Genomic DNA, 20,410 nt, shown 5'->3' on the forward strand with positions numbered 1-20,410 from the left:
AGATGCACCCAGAGACAACTAAAGACCTTGTGAAACTGCAACTCCCAGAATTCCATAGCCTTGAGCTCCTTCTTGCATCCAACAGAAGGTTGTATATATGATATGTGCCTCCTTCTTTATTGTGGACATATGCATTTCTATCAGAATCAAACTCTCAGCCAAGTTGTTGACTTGTTGGCCAATGTTGAGTAGAGGGACGAGATGAGAATAGACATCTGTTTCTAAGATCGCTTGCTTTATTCAAGCTGCAATATTGTACTTTTCTGTGCATGGTTGTAAAAGTGGGACAGTGAAGAGAAGTGGCAGAAAGGGAATCTACTCCTATAAAATGTGATGATGGCAAAGATTGCAAAGGTGGCAGAAAAGGCCAGTAAATGGATCCTAGAGCTTCTGTTCAACCATTTCGTATCATGAGATGGCATGACTCGTTAGAAAAGATAATAATATTTGCTGAAATAGGAGTCAGTAGAAAAGGAAGAGCACATTACAGGTGGTTAGATCCAGTCCGAAAAACAGCCTTGACTCTTGTTGGACCTTTTGAGGACAGGGTATCTAGATATAGATATAGATATAGATAATATACAATAATTTATAAATATATAATATATTGTATATACATATAATATTGATAATAATATTATAATGGAATACAATATTATACTACTAATAATACAATATAATAATATTCATTATATATTATATATTAAATGTAATATTACTAATAATATTAACATATAATGATATACAGTAGATTCTCACTTATCCAAGCTAAACAGGCTGGCAGAAGCTTGGATAAGCAAATATCTTGAATATCTTAGGGCCTTTTACCCTAGCACTTAAGACCTGGCTTTTTACTAGAGCTTTTGATCTATGTTAATTTTATTAATATTTGTATGTATGTATTTTTATCCTTTACAATTTAGCTTGTAAATCGCCTAGAGCATCTTGGATGGAGGGCAATTAATAAGTAATTAAATGATGATGATGATGATGATAAGGAGGGATTAAGGAAAAGCCTATTAAACATCAATTCAGGTTATGATTTTACAAATTAAGCACCAAAACATCATGTTATACAACAAATTTGACAGAAAAAGTAGTTCAATACGCAGTAATGTTATGTTGTAATTACTGTATTTACAAATTTAGCACCAAAATATCACGATATATTGAAAACATTGACTACAAGAATGGCTTGGATAATCCAGAAGCTTGGATAAGTGAGGCTTGGATAAGTGAGACTCTACTGTAGTACAATATAGTAATGTAATGCTTATATTGTGCTATGCTAATAATATATTGTATGTACATTTGATTTGTAAGCTGCTCTGAGACCCCTTCGGGGTGAGAAGAGCAGGATATAAATGTAGTAAATAAAACAAATAAATAATAAATATCTCATTTATAGGGTCACCATAACTTGAAGTCAGTTTGATGGCAATTAATGGCAGTGACTCAGCCGGGTAATTTGTGCAAATAGAGCGAGTGGTTTTAGGAGATAAAAATGCCTTCTTGCATTTACCAGTGCCGTTTGCCGTTCTCAATGACATTCTGTCCTTTGACTTTTCAGGGAGTTGACCTTGCAGAAAGGCGACATTGTCTACATCCACAAGGAAGTGGACAAAAACTGGCTGGAAGGAGAACATCATGGCAGGGTGGGCATTTTCCCTGCCAACTATATTGAGGTAAGCATGCTTTGGTTCCTGCTTGGTGTTGGGAATCATCCTGGACTACTCAAGTCTACATGTAGTCAGATAGATGATAGAGTTAGATTGAAGGAATCTTTCCCCTGTTTCCAAAGCATGCCCAGATAGGCTTTACTGTGTTTCACTCTATTCTGTTTATGTCACATCCCTTACTTCAAAGTTAGTAGAAATGTGAATCTCTAGGGACACTAACTTCCCATTGGTCAGAATGTCTTTTATGGCCCCAATAAACTGGACCATGAGGTTGGAACCATTTTGGTTCACTCTTCTCCCTTTGGTCTTCTAGCTAACAAGAAGCATCTTGCTGTCTCTCCTGGCAAGATGTAACTATTTAGATGTTTGTTATTTTTCCTTTCTTACTTTTCCTTAGAAACAAGTCTAGAGTAGACCAGACAGCTCCCAAGCCTTTCTATCTACAATGGAGTTCTTTTTACCTGAATATTTTATTTATTTATTTATTTATTTATTTATTTACAGTATTTATATTCCGCCCTTCTCACCCCGAAGGGGACTCAGGGCGGATTACAATGAACACATATATGGCAAACATTCAATGCCAACAGACAAACAACATATATAGACAGACACAGAGGCATTTAACTTTTTTTTTTCCAGCTTCACGATTCCGGCCACAGGGGGAGCTATTGCTTCACTGTCCACTAGTGGCTGTACTTCCTCGTTCCTTTCCTCGTGTTTTGCTGGCAGTTTTTATGATGTTGTAAATTAGATAAATTAGCCTCCCACATAAAGCGTACCTAAATTTCCCTACTTGACAGATGCAACTGTCTTTCGGGGCTGCATAGGTCAACAGCAAGCTGGGCTATTTAATGGTCAGGGGCTTAACCTGAGCCGGGCTTCGAACTCATGACCTCTCGGTCAGTAGTGATTTATTGCAGCTGGTTACTAGCCAGCTGCGCCACATTTTTATTCAAAAATAAATACTTTTTGAACTTTTACTGAGACTCTGCAGTCCATTGCAATCCTAAATGCTCAAAGGCTTCTCTTTGCTCGCCCTGTGTAAGTAACTGCTGCATTTGAAAGCTTTGCTTTTGCTACTTTGCTGCTTTTTGGTGGAATCTCCCCCAGAGAGGGTTAAATTGAGTCTAACTGCTCAGAGATTACCACAACACTTGGAGTTTTCTGAAGATAAGGAGGCATGGAAGCCTTCATTCATAGGGCAACAAGGATCATTCACTGTACCATCCTGCTGCTGTTTCTTTTTCGCAACAGGTCCTGTCTCCAAATGAAATCCCCAAACCTATCAAGTCTCCCACCATCCAGGTCCTGGAGTACGGAGAGGCCGTGGCTCAGTACAACTTCAAAGGAGGGCTGCCTGTGGAACTGGCATTTCGGAAGGTACCCAAAACAAATCAGAAGCCAAGAACCGGGAAACATAATACATCGAAAGTGGTGGAACAATATATTGATAGGAAAGTGAGGGAGGTGAAAGGGTTTTGAAAATAGGTGAAGAGAGAAAACCGGAGGGGGGAAAAAAGAAAGAAAGAAAGGAAAGGAAAAAAGAAAAAGAAAGAAAAAAAGAGAAAAAAATGGTTGACTTCCCATCTTGACCTCGGAGTTTTCTCTTTCGTTGATTACATATTGGTATTTTCCCTTAGTCTGTTTTCGCTTAAACCAGGGGTCCCCAAACTTTTAAAACAGGGGGTCAGTTCATGATCCTTTGGACCGTTGGAGGGCCGGACTATAGTTGGCCACTGAGCAATAATAATAATAATAATAACAATAATAATAAAAAAGAGGGTTGGAAGAGACCCCTTGGGCCATTAAGTCCAATCCCCTTCTGCCTTGTGCACCGAAAGCACAAGCAAAGCACCCCTGACAGATGGCCACCCAGCCTCAATGTTATTATTATTATTATTATTATTATTATTATTATTATTATTAATAATAATAATAATAATAATAATAATAAGGGTTGTAAGAGAAGAAGAGACCCCTTGGGTCATTTAGCCCAACCCCCTTCTGCCCTTGTGCCGTGGGGGCTGAATAAATGGCTTCGATGGGCCGCATCCGGCCCCCCAGCCTTAGTTTGGGGACCCCTGCCATAAGTCATGACCATACGGTCCGGAAAACTCACAGCAACCCAGAGGGAAGTCTATTTGCTGCACAGTATAAATTCCAGATGTTCGTTCCTGCTTCCCAACAGACTTCTTTGCGCCTCCTCCTTTGGACTCTGCAGCCTCCCAGCAATGCTATCTCAGCAGTTTTTTTTATCTATTAAGGAGTTCATCCCCAATACACATGGTTCTGTTTTCCAGGGAAAGGAGTGTCTTAAGAATTTGGAATTACATGAATCAACTTGATCTGATTCACATGTTACAAAATTCCAATGAAGAAGGTGCTTCTACATCATTCACCGAGTTCTTTGCCGCCTTTTCTAAGGAAACAACACTCAGCTGACTAACAATAATTGAGATAAAAAATTGCTTAAAATCTAAAAAGCAATTAAGACATGTCAGTAAAAAAAGAAGCAGTACCCACCTAGTTAAAACCTGTGACCAAAGAATTGCCTAAAAAAAAAATACAGTAGATTCTCGCTTATCCAACCTTCGCTTATCCAACATTCTATATTATCCAACGCAGTTTGCCTTTTAGTAAATGTTTTTGTGGCCAATTTTTTCAATACATTGCGATGTTTTGGTGCTAAATTCATAAATACAGTAATTAATACATACATTTATTTATTTATTATTATTTATTTGCTACATTTATATGCCGCCCTTCTCACCCCGAAGGAGACTCAGAGCGGCTTACAAATTAAATTTACATACAATATTATATTAGCACAGTACAATACTGGTAATAAATTACTATATTGTACTGTATCAATATATTGTAATATTATTAGTAATATTACATGTAAAATATAATTTATAATTAATATTTTATTGTATTATTAGTATTATATTGTATTACAATATAATATGAATATTATATGTATATACAATATGTTATAATTATTATATATTATTGTAAATTATAGTTACTGTGTATTGAACTGCTTTTTCTGTCGATTTGTTGTAAAACATGATGTTTTGGTGTTTAATTTGTAAAATCATAACCTAACTTGATGTTTAATAGGCTTTTCCTTAATCCCTCCTTATTATCCAACATTTTCGTTCATCCAACGTTCAGCCAGCCCGTTTATTTATGTTGGATAAGTGAGACTCTACTGTATACAAATATTTTGACTTACTTATGGCAAAGCTAAAGCAGGCCTGTGTTGTCGAAGGCTTTCATGGCCGGAATCACAGGGTTGTTGTGTGTTTTTCGGGCTGTACAGCCATGGCCCAAAAGCATTCTCTCCTGATGTTTCACCCACATCTATGGCAGATATCCTCACAACCTCTGAGGATGGCTGCCATAGATGTGGGCGAAGCGTCAGGAGAGAATACTTCTAGAACATGGCCACACAGCCCGGAAAACATACAACAACCCTAAAGCAGGCCTGTTGTTGGATTTTCTTGGCAAGTTTTGTTCGGAGCAGATTTGCCTTTGTTTGGGAGAGTGTGGCTTGTCCACTGTCACTGAGCGAGTTTCTACGGCCGAGCGGGGATTTGAATCTTGGTCTCTCTAGTTGTGGTGCAATGCTGAAACCATGACACCATGCTGGATCTTCTATGGAATATAATTTTAAAATACAGTAGAGTCTCACTTATCCAACACTCGCTTATCCAACGTTCTGGATTATCCACTGTATTTTTGTAGTCAATGTTTTCAATACATTGTGATATTATGGTGCTAAATTCGTAAATACAGTAATTACTACATAGCATTACTGCACATTGAACTACTTTTTCTGTCAAATTTGTTGTATAACATGATGTTTTGGTGCTTAATTTGTAAAGGTAAAGGTAAAGTTTTCCCCTGACGTTATGTCCAGTGGTGACCGACTCTGAGGGTTGGTGCTCATCTCAATTTCTAAGCCGAAGAGCCGGCGTTGTCCATAGACACCTCCAAGGTCATGTTGATTTGTAAAATTATAACCTAATTTGATGTTGGGCCCCTGGTGGTGGTGCAGTGTGTTAAAGCGCTGAGCTGCTAAACTTGCAGACCGAAAGGTCCCAGGTTCAAATCCCGGGAGCGGAATGAGCGCCCGCTGTTAGCCCCAGCTCCTGCCAACCTATAATAATAATAATAATAATAATAATAATAATAATAATAATAATAATAATAATAACTTTATTTTTATACCCCGCCCCATCTCCCCAGAGGGACTTGGAGCGGCTTACATGGGGCCTTGCCCGACACTTTATTGCCAGCAATAAAACAATCAACAAATATCCCAAGAATAAAACATCAGCATCAATAAAATAAACCTAGCAGTTTGAAAACATGCAAATGTGAGCAGATAAATAAGTACCGCTCTGGCGCTCCATGCAGTCATGCCGGCCACATGACCTTGGAGGTGTCTACGGACAACGCCGGCTCTTTGGCTTAGAAATGGAGATGAGCACCAACCCCCAGAGTCAGTCACAACTGGACTTAACGTCAGGGGAAAACCTTTACCTTTACCTTTTAATTTGATGTTTAATAGGCTTTTCCTTAATCTCTCCTTATTTTCCAACATATTCACTTATCCAACGTTCTGCCAGCCCATTTAAGTTGGATAAGCAGGACTCTACTGTAGTCCATTCTTGAGCTGTTGGGGGCATTATCGGTCATAATAACTGTGCCTGGAAAAAGACTGGCATCCAGTGAAACGGTTGCGAAAGTTTCGTGTTTTTTGTAACCGACCGGTTGCGTCATTGTGGACCGGCTGAACTGGCCGCTTTTATGAAGCAAGAGAGAGAAAGAAGTCTCTTTTGTATTGATCACGGAAAGGATTAGCTTGGGGTGCGGTTGTTAAACTTGGCAAGGGGGTGGAACGAGACAAACAAGTGAGGTCGGACAACTTGGCTGGGATGGAAACATTGGCAGGTGCATCCAGGTGGCACAAGTCAAGTGGGGGATTGGGCAGGGAATGGCTTGCTATTGGATAAACAGCCTCATTATAATTCTATTCTGAATGTTATTAGGTTCCTTTCATCGGGGTATTTTAATCTAATGATTTTATCTTATATTGCTGCTATAGTCCCTCCCCTAGCTTTGAAGTTGACTGAATTGCATTGGTGGTTGTTTGATATTATTACTGTTGTATAAACCTTTGTTTTAACTTCTGTTTTATCATCTTCTTGTGTTTTATAACTGTGTATATTGTTAATGTATTTGCGCTGTTACTTTTGTAACATTGTGAGCCGCCCTGAGTCCCCACAGGGAGATGGTGGCGGGGTATAAATAAAGTATTATTATTATTATTATTATTTTATTATGACACAGCAAACAAGATAGATATGCCAGATTTCGTATCACAAAATCACAAGTCGAACACTTCTCAAGTGTCTAGGACTGTGTGATGTATTTTCGGATGATGCGTGCAGATCCCAGTCGGGTGGCCTTTTGCAGTTGGCAGATCGTAATTATGTCAATGTCTATTATTTCCAAATGCCGGCTGAGATCTTTTGGCATGGCACCCAGTGTGCCCATCACCACCGGGACCACTTCACTGGTTTCTGCCAGAGTCTTTGCAGTTCAATCTTGAGGTCCTGAGAGTGGCTGAGTTTTTCCTGTTGTTTTTCGTCAATGCGACTGTCATCTGGGATGGCGACATCAATGATCCAAACCTTTTTCTTTTCCACAACTGTGATGTCTGGTGTGTTGTGTTCCAGAACTTTGTCAGTCTGGATTCGGAAGTCCCACAGTATCTTTGTGTGCTCATTTTCCAAGACTTTTGCAGGTTTGTGATCCCACCAGTTCTTTGCTGATGGCAGGTGGTACTTGAGGCATAAGTTCCAATGAATCATTTGGGCCACATAGTTGTGCCTCTGTTTGTAGTCTGTCTGTGTGATTTTCTTACAGCAGCTGAGGATATGATCAATGGTTTCGTCAGTTTCCTTGCACAGTCTGCATTTTGGTTAATCAGCTGATTTTTCGATCTTGGCCTGAATGGCATTTGTTCTGATGGCTTGCTCCTGGGCTGCAAGGATCAGTCCTTCTGTCTCCTTCTTCAGGGTCCCATTCGTGAGCCAGAGCCAGGTCTTCTCCTTATTAGCTTTTCATTCAATTTTGTCAAGGAACTTTCCATGCAATGTTTTGTTGTGCCAGCTGTCAGCTTTAGTTGGTAGTGCAGTCTTCTTGTACTGATTCTTTGTCTGCTGTGCTTTGAGGAGTTTCTAATTTTTGACTTCAATCAAAGCAGGTTCTTCACTTTGCTTTCCATATTCTGCCAGGGCATGTTCTTCTTCTTTGACTGCTTGTTTTACTTGTAAGAGTCCTCTGCCCCCTGATCTTCGAGGCAGATATAGCCGGTCAACATCACTGCGAGGGTGAAGTGAATGATGAATGGTCGTGAGTTTTCTTGTTTTTCTGTCCAAATTGTCCAGTTCTGCCTGTGTCCAGTTTATAATGCCAGCAGTATATCTTATGACAGGTATGGCCAAGGTGTTTTTGGCCTTGATGGTGTTGCCTCCATTGAGCTTGCTTTTGAGAATTTTTCTGACCCTTTGTGTGTATTCTTTGCTGACCACAGTCTTCACATGTTCATGCTTGATGTTGTCCAGCTGTAATATGCCCAGATATTTATAAGCCTCTGGCTGGTGACACTTTATTGTTTGGCCATATTTATGCCCTCACTTTCAATGATTTTTCCCTTCTTCAGTGCCACTGTTGAACATTTGTCCAAGCCAAACTCCATGCTGATATCAGTGCTAAAAATTCGGACAGCGTTAGTCAGAGACTGGATTTCAATTTCTGTTTTCCCATACAGCTTCAGGTCATCCATGTACATCAGATGCAAAATTTTGTGAGATTTCTTAGATGTTTGATAGCTGATTATTATTATTATTATTATTATTATTATTATTATTATTATTATTATTATTATTATTATTGCTGGGCCCGTATCCCAGCTTTCTAGGGTTCTTTATTCATATGATCTCCTCACCTTTCCATCTCCCTTTTGCCTCCAGGGCGAACACATCTGCCTTATCCGCAGAGTGGATGGAAACTGGTATGAAGGACGCATCTCCGGCACTAGCCGCCAGGGCATTTTCCCAGCCAACTACGTGCAGGTGTTGAAAGAGCCAAGAGTCAAGAACTCTGAGTCTGACTTCCCTTCTCCAAGCCTGCGGGTGCGTTCGACCTCCCCGTCCCAGGCGCATTCACCCAACGCAGGCAGCAGGTGGCAGTCGGACACCTCGCCTTTGGGCCTGCGGCAGGGCTCCCCGTCTCCAGACATGTCATCCTCATCTGCCACCAGTCACTTGGGATTCACTTTCTCCATGTCCCCCAAGTCACCGCGTGCTGAAGCCGTTCCTCACAGACCACAGAGCTCCCCGAGAGCGGCTTCAGGCAGCCTCCAGAACCAAAGCCCTTCCAGCACCCACTCTTCCTTCCCGACGCAAGAGCCCCCAAGGGCTGCCCTCCCTCTTTCGACTCCCCAGGCACGACCGGTCTTCCCACAGCAGGTGAGTTCCTCACCACTCTCTTTTCTTCAGGCATATCTTATTTATTTTATGTGTTGTTGAAGGCTTTCATGGCCGGGATCACAGGGTTGTTGTATGTTTTCCGTGCTGTATGGCCATGTTCCAGAAGCAGCATTCTCTCCTGACGTTTCGCCCACATCTATGGCAGGCATCCTCAGAGGTTATGAGGCATGGAGAAACTAAGCAAGGAGGGTTTATATCCTGTTTCCCCAAAAATAAGACATCCCCTGAAAATAAGACCTAGTAGAGGTTTTGCTGAATTGCTAAATATAAGGCCTCTCCCGAAAGTAAGACCTACCTAGCAAAGTTTTTGTTTGGAAGCATGACCTCCGAACACCAGAGCATGCAGGATTGGTAAATGTACAGTAGAGTCTCACTTATCCAAGCTAAACGGGCCGGCAGAACGTTGGATATATTGGGTAATAAAGAGGGATTAAAGAAAAGCCTATTAAACATCAAATTAGGTTATGATTTTACAAATTAAGCACCAAAACATCATGTTATACAACAAATTTGACAGAAAAAGTAGTTCAATACACAGTAATGCTACGTAGTAATTACTGTATTTACAAATTTAGCACCAAAATATCACGATATATTGAAAACATTGACTACAAAAATGCATTGGATAATCCAGAACGTTGGATAAGCGAGTCTTAGATAAGTGAGACTCTACTGTACATACCATTGATTGTTGTATATGGAAATAATTGTAGTAACAAGAAATTCTTGATAGGATTCACAGCAGATAGGATTCTGCTGGTTTGTGATGACAACTACTGTACAGTATATAATAAATGTTCATTTTTTGTTGAACAATAAATGTGAATTCTTCTTCATGGAAAAATAAGACATCCCCTGAAAATAAGTCCTAGCACATCTAGGAGCAAAAATTAATATAAGACACTGTCTTATTTTCGGGGAAACACGGTATATATATCTGTGGAAAGTCTAGGGTGAGAGAAGAACTCTTTGTCAGTTGGGGCAGCTAATGACTCTGAACAAAGGATGCCCCCAGGCAGGAAAAGCCAGGAGATGAAGCTTTTCAATGCTAATTAAGGTGATTAACAACAACATTCACACTGGCCTCCAACTGACAAAGAGTTCTTCTCTCACCTTGGACTTTCCACAGATATATACAAACCTTCCTTGCTTAGTTTCCCCATACCTCACAACCTCTGGCTACCAGTATTAAAAAACTCAAAAATCAGAACAGTAAATAAGAAGCAACACTCTGAAAACAGAGGAGTTCCAGACAGGGGCAGCAAATGACTCTGAACAAAGGATGCCCCTAGGCAGGAAGAAGCCAGGAGATGAAACTATTCAATGGTAACTAAGGTGATTAACTGCAACATTCACGCTGGCCTCCAACTGAAAGAGTTCTTCTTTCACCCTGGACTTTCCACAGATATATAAAAACCTTCCTTGCTTAGTTTCTCCATACCTCACAACTTCTGAGGATGCCTGCCATAGATGTGGGCGAAACGTCAGGTGAGAATACTTCTGGAATATGGCCATACCGCCCGAAAGACATAAAACAACCCTCTTATTTATTTATTTACTATATTGGAGCCCCCAGTGGCATAGTGGGTTAAAGCCTTGAGACTTGAAGGTTGGGTTGCCGACCTGAAAGCTGCCAGGTTTGAATCCCACCCGGAGAAAGCGTGGATGAGCTCCCTCTATCAGCTCCAGCTCCATGCGGGGACATGAGAGAAGCCTCCCACAAGGATAGTAAAAACATCCGGACAATGTCCCCTGGGCAACGTCCTTGCAGACGGCCAATTCTCTCACACCAGAAGAGACTTGCAGTTTCTCAAGTCGTTCCTGACACGAATTTTTTTATTATTATACAGTAGAGTCTTGCTTATCCAACATAAACAGGCCGGCAGAATGTTGGATAAGTGACAATGTTGGATAATAAGGAGGGATTAAGGAGAAGCCTATTAAATGTCAAATGACGTTATTTTACAAATTTAGCACCAAAACATGTTTTACAACAAATTGACAGAAAAAGCAGTTCAATACATAACATTATGTAGTAATTACTGTATTTATGAATTTAGCACCAAAACATTGCAATGTATTGAAAATACAGTAGAGTCTCACTTATCCAACGTTCTGGATTATCCAACGCATTTTTATAGTCAGTTTTCAATGCATTGTGATATTTTGCTGCTATGTTCATAAATATAGTAATTACAACGTAGCATTACTGCGTATTGAACTACCTTTTCTGTCAAATTTGTTCCATAAGATGATGTTTTGGTGCTTAATTTGTAAAATCATAACCTAATTTGATGTTTAATAGGCTTTTCCTTAATCCCTCCTTATTATCCAACATATTTGCTTATCCAACATTCTGCAGGCCCGTTTAGCTTGGATGAGTAAGACTCTACTGTACTTTTACTCCACCCTTCTCACCCCGGAGAGGTTTCAAGGCGGCTTACAACATGGCAATAATTCAATGCCATTTAAAACAATTACAAAGAGTTACAGAAAAGTCATTTAAAATACACATTAATTTACAACAAAACACAATGAAAACCATCAGCATCACGTGATCCAAGAGCAATATCTGGGCCATTCCATTGGTCAAATTCTGAGTTTTTTTTATGGCTATTGCTGCACCAGATTTTCAAAAACTTGGTCTAAGTGCCATGTCTTTACTTTCTTGCAGAAGATCAAGGGGAGGGGTCTGATCTGATCTGATCTCCCTGGGGAGGGAGTTCCATAGTTTTGGGGCCACCACCGAGAAGGCCCTGTCTCTCGTCCCCTGCAAAGCAGGCAGGACCGAGAGCAGAGCCTCCCCAGACGATTTTAAACTCCGAGATGGTTGATAGGAGGAGATACGTTTGGACAGGTCTTCACACCCTTTACCAATGTACATCTCCATGAATGTCTCCCACGTGTAGCTTGGCAGGGAGTGTGAAGGAGACCCAAGGCCAATTACTTAATGGGCTCTTAGCCATGGACTTAATAAACATAACCAGGGCATAATGTAGCTATGACTCCAAGATGCACACCTACGCCATAGGGTTCTGCTGTGGAACTGGGCACCCAAGGGCGCAGGTGATGGATGCAAGATCTGGGAAGACCTCCCATGAAGTGGCAGATTAGGAAACTCAGTCCTTCTTGAAAGACACATCTGCTCTTGGAAACTCCAGAGGGGGAAAAGATTCAGTTTCTGCATTAAAATGAATGATGCAAACTGGACAGATAATAATATTTTACATTAATTTAGTGTGTCTTTCTTCATGCATATCCTTATGATAGTCCTAGGAACTTGGGAAAATAGCATGATCACAGATCCTGGTTCTAGCCTGAGGTTGAAAGTGGACATAAAAGGAGCAGGTGAAGTTTATATTAAATGAAGGACGGAGTACCTGCTGTTTTTCAGACATTTGACTCCAGTTCCCATTAGGCACAGCCACATGAAGGAAACTGGGAACCACAGCCAAAAGTTGACCACCCTCCATTTAAACACGACATTTAAGTAAAGTATTGCCTACTGAATTCTTTAAACCATTGCTTCTCAACCTGTGGGTTTCCCGATTGTTTTTATTATTTATTTATTTATTTATATTGCTATTGTTTTTATTCGGGCTTGGCCCCATGTAAGCCACCCTGAGTCCCCTTTGGGGAGATAGAGGCGGGGTATAAAAATAAACTTATTATTATTATTATTATTATTATTATTATTTCCAATATTTATATCCAGCCCTTCTAACCCGAAGGGACTCAGGGCACAATTAGATGCCTATCCAAAAACAATCAACAATACATAAAATCAGTTAAAAACAATTCAATACAATATAAAATTACAGTATATAAATATATATATATATATATATATATATATATATATATATATATACGCGCTCAGATCTGTTCATCCGAAAACCTCGTGCCTTATCCATAGGTCAGTCTGTGTCATCTTTATCGTTTATTTGTTAAAAGCTTTATTTATTTATTTGCAGTATTTATATTCCGCCCTTCTCACTTTGAAGGGGACTAAGGGCAGATCATAATACACATATACATGGAAAACATTCAGTGCCATTATTAGACATACAACACACATACAGACAGACAGTAGAGCTAATTCAAAATGTTCCAACTTCCGGCTTCAGGAGGTTATACTCGGATTCGACCACAAGGGGAGCTGTCGCTTCATCCACTATGACGCCGAGTCCTTTTTGATCGTAGTATTTCCTCCTTGCTCTTTGCTTGCCGGCAGTTTTATGGTGTCGTAAATTAAATTAACCTCCCCACATTAAGCAGTTCCTAATTTTCTCTACTCACAGCTGCAACTGTTATCGAACTGCTTAGGTGGACAGTAAGCTAGGCTATTAAACGGTCGGATGCTCAATCTGAAGCAGGCTTCGAACTCATGACTTTTCGGTCAGCAGTGATTCATTGCTGCTGGCTACCGTATTTACCAGCTGTGCCACAGCCCGGCCCTCAATATTTTGGCCTTCAACTCCCAAAAATCCTAACAGCTGGTAAACTGTGTTGGAAAAGGTGGGGTTTGCAGATTCTTTTTGCACGGTCTGCCAGGGCTTTAATTGTGCTTCTTTTTTGACTTGGGTGATGGTTGGAGTTTTTATGTAGATATCTATCCTTGTTTGTAGGTTTTCTCAGGGCTCCTTTCTTCCCAGATTGACCTCAAACGAACTTGTAGCACTTTATCTAAGTTTTAATTCGCAACTTATACCGTGCACTTTGCTGATCTACTATTACGGCCTCACTGTTTTTAATTCTAGGTTTTTAATAATTAAATTTTCTAGTTAATGTGTAAATGCTACTACTGGTGCATGTTATTGTTTGTTGATGTATTGTATATTGTTATTGTTTTTGTATCTGATATTTCTGTGAGCCGCCCCGAGTCCCCTTCGGGGGAGATGGAAACGGGATACAAATAAACTTCTTCTTCTTCTTCTTCTTCTTATTATTATTATTATTATTATTATTATTATTATTATTATTATTTTATTATGACATAGCAAACAAGATAGATATGCTGGATTTCATATCACAAAATCACAAGTCGAACACTTCCCAAGTGTCTAGGACTGTGTGATGTATTTTCAGATGATGCGCGCAGATCCCAGCAGGGTGGCCTTTTGCAGTTGGCAGATCGTAATTTTGTCAATGTCTATTGTTTCCAAATACAGTAGAGTCTCACTTATCCAAGCCTCGCTTATCCAAGCTTCTGGATTATCCAAGCCATTTTTGTAGTCAATGTTTTCAATATATCATGATATTTTGGTGCTAAATTTATAAATACAGTAATTACAACATAACATTACTGCGTGCTGAACTACTTTTTCTATCAAATTTGTTGTATAACATGATGTTTTGGTGCTTAATTTGTAAAGTCATAACCTAATTTGATGTTTAATAGGCTTTTCCTTAATCCTTCCTTATTATCCAAGATATTCGCTTAATCAAGCTTCTGCCGGCCCGTTTAGCTTGGATAAGTGAGACTCTACTGTAAAATAATAATAATAATAATTAATATTATTATTTTCTGTAAACTATGTGACCCAGTTATTGATTGGGTAAACTGGTAAACGGGCTGGGATTTCTAGGAGTTATAGGCCAAAATACCTTGGAAACCACTGCTTTAAACCATTTCTTCTTCACACTCTTAGGACTTACTTTTTTTTCCGTGTCAGGAGCAACTTGAGTCGCTTCTGGAGTGAGACTTACTGAGAGGACAATTTTGTTTTCCCAGGATATAAATTAGAACTCAGCGTCACGATTTTGTTATTAATCGAGATGACGTTGACATGTGAGGTCCCTTAGAATGAGAGACCTTCAAGTCACCTTGTTTTCAAGGTCTTGCAAACTCAGGGTTGTGGATCTTAGGTGGAATCTAATGCCTCTAATTTGATCTTCATGTTTTGGGCCGGGCTGCGGCGCAGGCTGTTGAGCAACCAGCTGCAGCCAGCTGCAATGAATCACTCTGACCAAGAGGTCATGAGTTCGAGGCCAGCCCGGAGCCCCGTGTTTGTCTTGTGTTTGTTCTATGTTATATGGCATTGAATGTTTGCCTTATATGTGTACAATGTGATCCGCCCTGAGTCCCCTTCAGGGTGAGAAGGGCAGAATATAAATACTGTAAATAAATAAAACTTGCACATACGGTCGGTCAATGCGACTTAAGCAATGTGCAGTCACTGAATTCTTGACAGCAGAAGGTGTCACCCCAAAGGAGATTCATCAGAGAATGCAAGCTGTTTATGGGGATTGTGTTGCTGTGAGTCCTGTGCATCGTTGGGCGACTAAGTTTAAAGATGTTGAGGTGCGAATGTCTGACCTGTGTGACAAACTAAGAGTTGCACGTCCTGTGACAGCAACCACCGAGTTTCACAAGGAAAAAGTTGACAGATTGATTCAGGACGATCTATCAAGTAGGAAATAAGGTACCACTTATAAAGTGGGGAGGCAAATTTAACTAATTTACGACACTGGAATGAGGAAGTGCCATCACAGTAGATGATGAAGCAGCTGCTCCCCCCGTGGCCAGAATCGAACATCTCCTCAGGAGAAGGTTAAATTGCCTCTGTGTCTGTCTCTGTCTCGGTTCTATGTGTATTTGGGCATTGAATGTTTCCCCTATATGTATATAATGTGAGTCCCCTTTGGGGTGAGAAGGGCAGAATATAAATACTGTAAATAAATAAATAAATAAATAAATAAATAAATAAAATTTTGTTTTGTTTTTGAGCTATGTGTTTACTCCTCCTGGTATTGAGAAACCGAACTCTTTTTGTGCACTCTCCTCATGACTTCCCTCTTCTCCGAACACAGAATCCAGCCCTGGAGAAGGCGGCGTCTCGATCTCCGCAGCCACGCAGCCCCATGCAGACCTCCGAAGCCCCCGCTCCCAGCATACATTGGACCCCGTAAGTGAGACCGTTCTTGTCGTCTTGTTAAGGGAAACACTTGACTCCAGTTGTTGTCTGGCCAGGCCATCCCTCCCTCCCTGTGTAGTGACCCATAGGCCGGTCTAACCGCAGACGGCTGCCTGGGGCGCCGTACCAAGACAGGGCCTGGATTGTTGCTCAGAACAAGGGCTTTTTCAGAAAGGGATCCCAAAGCGCCCGAGGAAGCGGAAACGGCTGGCTGCCCTACCTGTTCCTTGCCGGCCCCTTTTGCACTCCGAAAGGCGAGACAATTCATCTTTTTCCAAGCCTTCCTCCCTTCCCCCAAACAACTTGTGAGGGTTGCCGGCAGAGTGTTTGCCTCGGCACATTCCTCTCCCATTTGCAAAGCCGCATTTTCTCATCCTCGCGGCCTTTGGAATGGGAGCATGGAACAAAAGCTTACTCTCTTTCTTTGAAAAAAAAATGCTTTGATCTGGATACTTTACAAGTGTTTGCTATTTGGAGAATGCTTTTAGCAATGGAAATGACAATGCTTGTAGTTTGAAACGCTTGTTAAATAGACTCCCCGTGTGGCTCTGGTGTTGCAGGTACCTGGCTCTCTATCAGTATCGACCCCAGAATGAAGATGAGCTAGAACTACACGAAGGAGACCGAGTGGATGTGATGCAGCAGTGTGATGACGGATGGTTTGTAGGTATGTAGGTAATGGTTCCCGTCCCCTTGATCAGGTTGTGTAAGTGTTATTTATTGCTATATAATTGTATTGTTTTACCTTGCTTGGAGCCTCCAGTGGCAGAGTGTGTTAAAGCACTGAGCTGCTGAACTTGCAGACCGAAAGGTCCCAGGTTCAAACCCGGGGAGCGGAGTGAGTGCCCGCTGTTAGCTCCAGCTTCTGCCAACCTAGCAGTTCGAAAACATGCAAATGTGAGTAGATCAATAGGTACCGCTCTGGCGGGAAGGTAATAGCGCTCCATGCAGTCATGCTGGCCACATGACCTTGGAGGTGTCTATGGACAATGCCGGCTCTTCGGCTTAGAAATGGAGATGAGCACCAACCCCCAGAGTCGGACACGACTAGACTTAACGTCAGGGGAAACCTTTACCTTTACCTTTACCTTTTACCTTGCTTAATAATGTGTTATTATGTTGTTATGTGTGCTTTGTATGATTGGAAACCGCCCTGAGTCCCATCTGGGAGATAGGGCGGTATATAAATATATTATTATTATTATTATTATTATTATTATTATTATTATTATTATTATTATTATTATTATTATTATTATATGTCTGCCCCACTGGAGAATGGGGGGAGCTGGGGACCCACATTGCCATCCTAAGACTAGAAGCTGGACTAAGAGTTTGCACAGGGTTTTTCCATCAATCTTTAGGTTTCTTCCGTTGGCTTAAGAAAGTTCTATTATAACACAAGTTACCAAACCAACAGGAGATTTCGGCAGCAGGAATAAAATACAGACAGGTCTCCATATTTGCTAGGTTTAGGGATGCAGGCACTCTACAGTGGTGGAAAAATGCAAATAAAAGGAACATTGCTGTGAGTTTTCCAGGCTGTATGGCCATATTCCAGAAGTGTTCTATCCTGGACGTTTCACCCACATCTATGGCAGGCATCCTCAGAGGTTGTGAGGTCTATTGGAAACTAGGCAAGTGGGGTTTATATATATCTGTGGAATAATGTCCAGGGTGGGAGAAAGAACTCTTGTCTGTTGGAGGCAAGTGTGGATGTTACAATTGGCAATTGAATAGCATCAAATAGCCTTGCAGCTTCAAAGCCTGGCTGCTTCCTGCCTGGGGGGAATTCTTTGTTGGGAGGTGTTAGCTGGCCCTGATGGTTTCATGCCTGGAATTCCACCATGTCAGGCTACACAGAGGAGCCATAGAAATCCACAAGCATGTGGACAATTTCTACAGAAAGGAGGAAACCATGAAAAGGAACAAAATCTGGCTACCAGTATTATTTTTTTAAAAAAAACTCTAAATTTAGGACAATCAATAAAGAACAACACTTAGAAAACACGAGAATTCTACACCTGGACATAGGATTCCAGGTGTAGTCTGACCAAAGCAGAAGAGACTGGGGCTGGGACTTCCCTCAATCTATAGACTATCCTAATAATACAGCTCAGAATCGTATTAGGTTATTTAGCTGTTGCATCACACTGTTGACTCATGTTCAGTTTGTGCCCTTCAGTTCCTAGATCACATCAGATATTTATACTCAATCCACCATGTCAGACTACATAGAGAAGCCATTGAAATCCACAAGCATGTGGACCATTTCTACAGAAAGGAGGAAAGCATGAAAAGGAACAAAATCGGGCTACCGGTATTTTTTTTTTAAAAAAACTCTTAACATTAGGACAGTAAATAAAGAACAACACTTAGAAAATGGGAATTCCAGGCAGGAAACAATCAGGGCCAGTTAGTGCCTTCCAAAAAAGCTGTAATGGGAAAGCAGCCCTCTGTCAGTACCTGCTTATTGTTATGGGGCAGAAACGAAAGGAAAAAGAAAGCAAGGATTACCCCCAGAAAGAAGCAGCCAGGCTTTGAAACTGCAAGGCCATTCAATGCTAATCAAGGTGGCCAACTGCAACATTCACACTTGCCTAGTTTCCAACAGACTTCTCAATTTCTGAGGATGCCTGCCATAGATGTAGGCAAAACGTCAGGAGAAAATGCTTCAGGAACATGGACATACAGCCCAGAAAACTCACAGCAACCCTATGTTCTGAATCCTGCAATTTCACTAGTGTTTCTAGAGCAGGATGAGAAACAGAACTTGAAAAATTTGCTTTTTTGGACTTTTATGTTAGGATCATGAAGCTGAATTAGTAAGATGAATTCTGATTTCCTTGAAAGGAGGAAAAGTATTCTGCTGTTGAATGGATAGCCATGAGCATCTTCTTTTATCGTTGGTTTCTTCTGCAGGTGTCTCTAGAAGAACACAAAAATTTGGCACTTTCCCTGGCAATTACGTTGCCCCTGTGTGACATCTCACGGCTAACTCCTTGCACACCAAACGGAGAGCGAATCAGTATATTTCTGTTTTCCCTGAAGAGCGGCCTTGGGGTCTATAGTCAAGGAACAGAAAGAAGAGACGGTGTCAGGACCAGCCTTGATCCTTACATTCTGTGCAGCAATTCTCACCTGAAGCCCTCCGTTCCTTCTCTTCCGGTGGTGTATCTTAGCCTCATTTTTATTGAAGCAGTTACAAGCTTATTTCTTTCCCCCCTCCAATATTTACCATTTCTCCCTCATTATTTACACGACTTTCCATGACAAGTAGGATCTCATCCTGGACAGATAATACAGGAGTTTTATGCTGCCGCTTCAACTACATTTCTGCTTGACGAACAAATCTGGAGTATCATCTCTTTCAAGGAGAGATGAAGATAGACTGGACTTCTTATAGGATGTCTCCCGCCTTCTAGAAAGACCTGATCTTATTTTGATGGATGAAAACGTCTTGCGTGACTGTTTGCTGACCTTGCTGGGCTACTAACATACATGTACCTCAAATCCCATAGACTCCTGGGACAAAAGTCATTGAACGTAACTAATATGCCATGAAACTCATGGTGAATGATTTCATACTTTGCATAAGATTTTTGCCACCTGAACCTTGATTTAAACACCTTCTGCATCTAAGCGACCCATGTACCATTGGAACTAAATAACACAAAATTATTTCTCTTGAATGTTGAGCCCTGCAAGGGCATGTGTGCACATGGTCCTTTTATTTGTACTACTTTTCTGGGTGAGAACACAGAGCAATGCCTTATTCTGGGAGCTGTCTCTCTTTAGGGTTTTATTGATGTTTACTGACTGATCTCAAGACTTGGATGGAATTAGCAGTTTGCTCAAAACAATAGGCTTCTCTTTAGCTGCAGATAGACTTCGCCTCTCTGCCACCAACAAATAAGTGCCCATGTATTAATGGGGTTTTCGACAGTGTCAATTAATGCCTTCTTTGCCTCGGTCTTCTCACAAAAAGAAAGCCATCTTCAACCTCAGAAATATGAAATGGATGAAGGATTGGGAGAAATCCAACCCCAAATAGGGAGACAAGTTGTCCAGGAACTCCTGGCCGCTCTAAACGAATTCAAGTCGCCAGGGCCAGATCGGCTACATCCAAGAGTATTGAAGGAACTAGCTGAGGTTATTTCAGAACCACTGACAATTATCTTCGAGAGTTCTTGGAGAACGGGAGAAGTCCCGGGAGATTGGAGGAGGGCGAATGTGGTCCCTA

General features: G+C 40.9%; 1 protein-coding gene across 3 annotated transcripts in view; it reads left to right on the top strand.

Annotated features, from left to right (window-relative positions):
- The window catches only part of sorbs3 (sorbin and SH3 domain containing 3), a 93,860-nt gene extending 74,001 nt beyond the window's left edge, over positions 1-19,859 (top strand). For all 3 annotated transcript variants that reach the window (XM_062960850.1, XM_062960848.1, XM_062960849.1), the window contains 6 exons: positions 1,571-1,685; positions 2,937-3,062; positions 8,732-9,229; positions 16,064-16,158; positions 16,728-16,834; positions 19,090-19,859. In XM_062960850.1, the coding sequence (XP_062816920.1) occupies positions 1,571-1,685; positions 2,937-3,062; positions 8,732-9,229; positions 16,064-16,158; positions 16,728-16,834; positions 19,090-19,151 (1,003 nt within the window). In that variant the 3' untranslated portion in view covers positions 19,152-19,859. The remainder of the gene's footprint in view (positions 1-1,570; positions 1,686-2,936; positions 3,063-8,731; positions 9,230-16,063; positions 16,159-16,727; positions 16,835-19,089) is intronic.
- The last annotated feature ends 551 nt before the right edge of the window (positions 19,860-20,410 follow it).

The sequence above is a fragment of the Anolis carolinensis genome, unplaced genomic scaffold (assembly GCF_035594765.1).
Source record: "Anolis carolinensis isolate JA03-04 unplaced genomic scaffold, rAnoCar3.1.pri scaffold_8, whole genome shotgun sequence".
In the NCBI taxonomy this organism is placed as follows: Eukaryota; Metazoa; Chordata; class Lepidosauria; order Squamata; family Dactyloidae; genus Anolis; species Anolis carolinensis.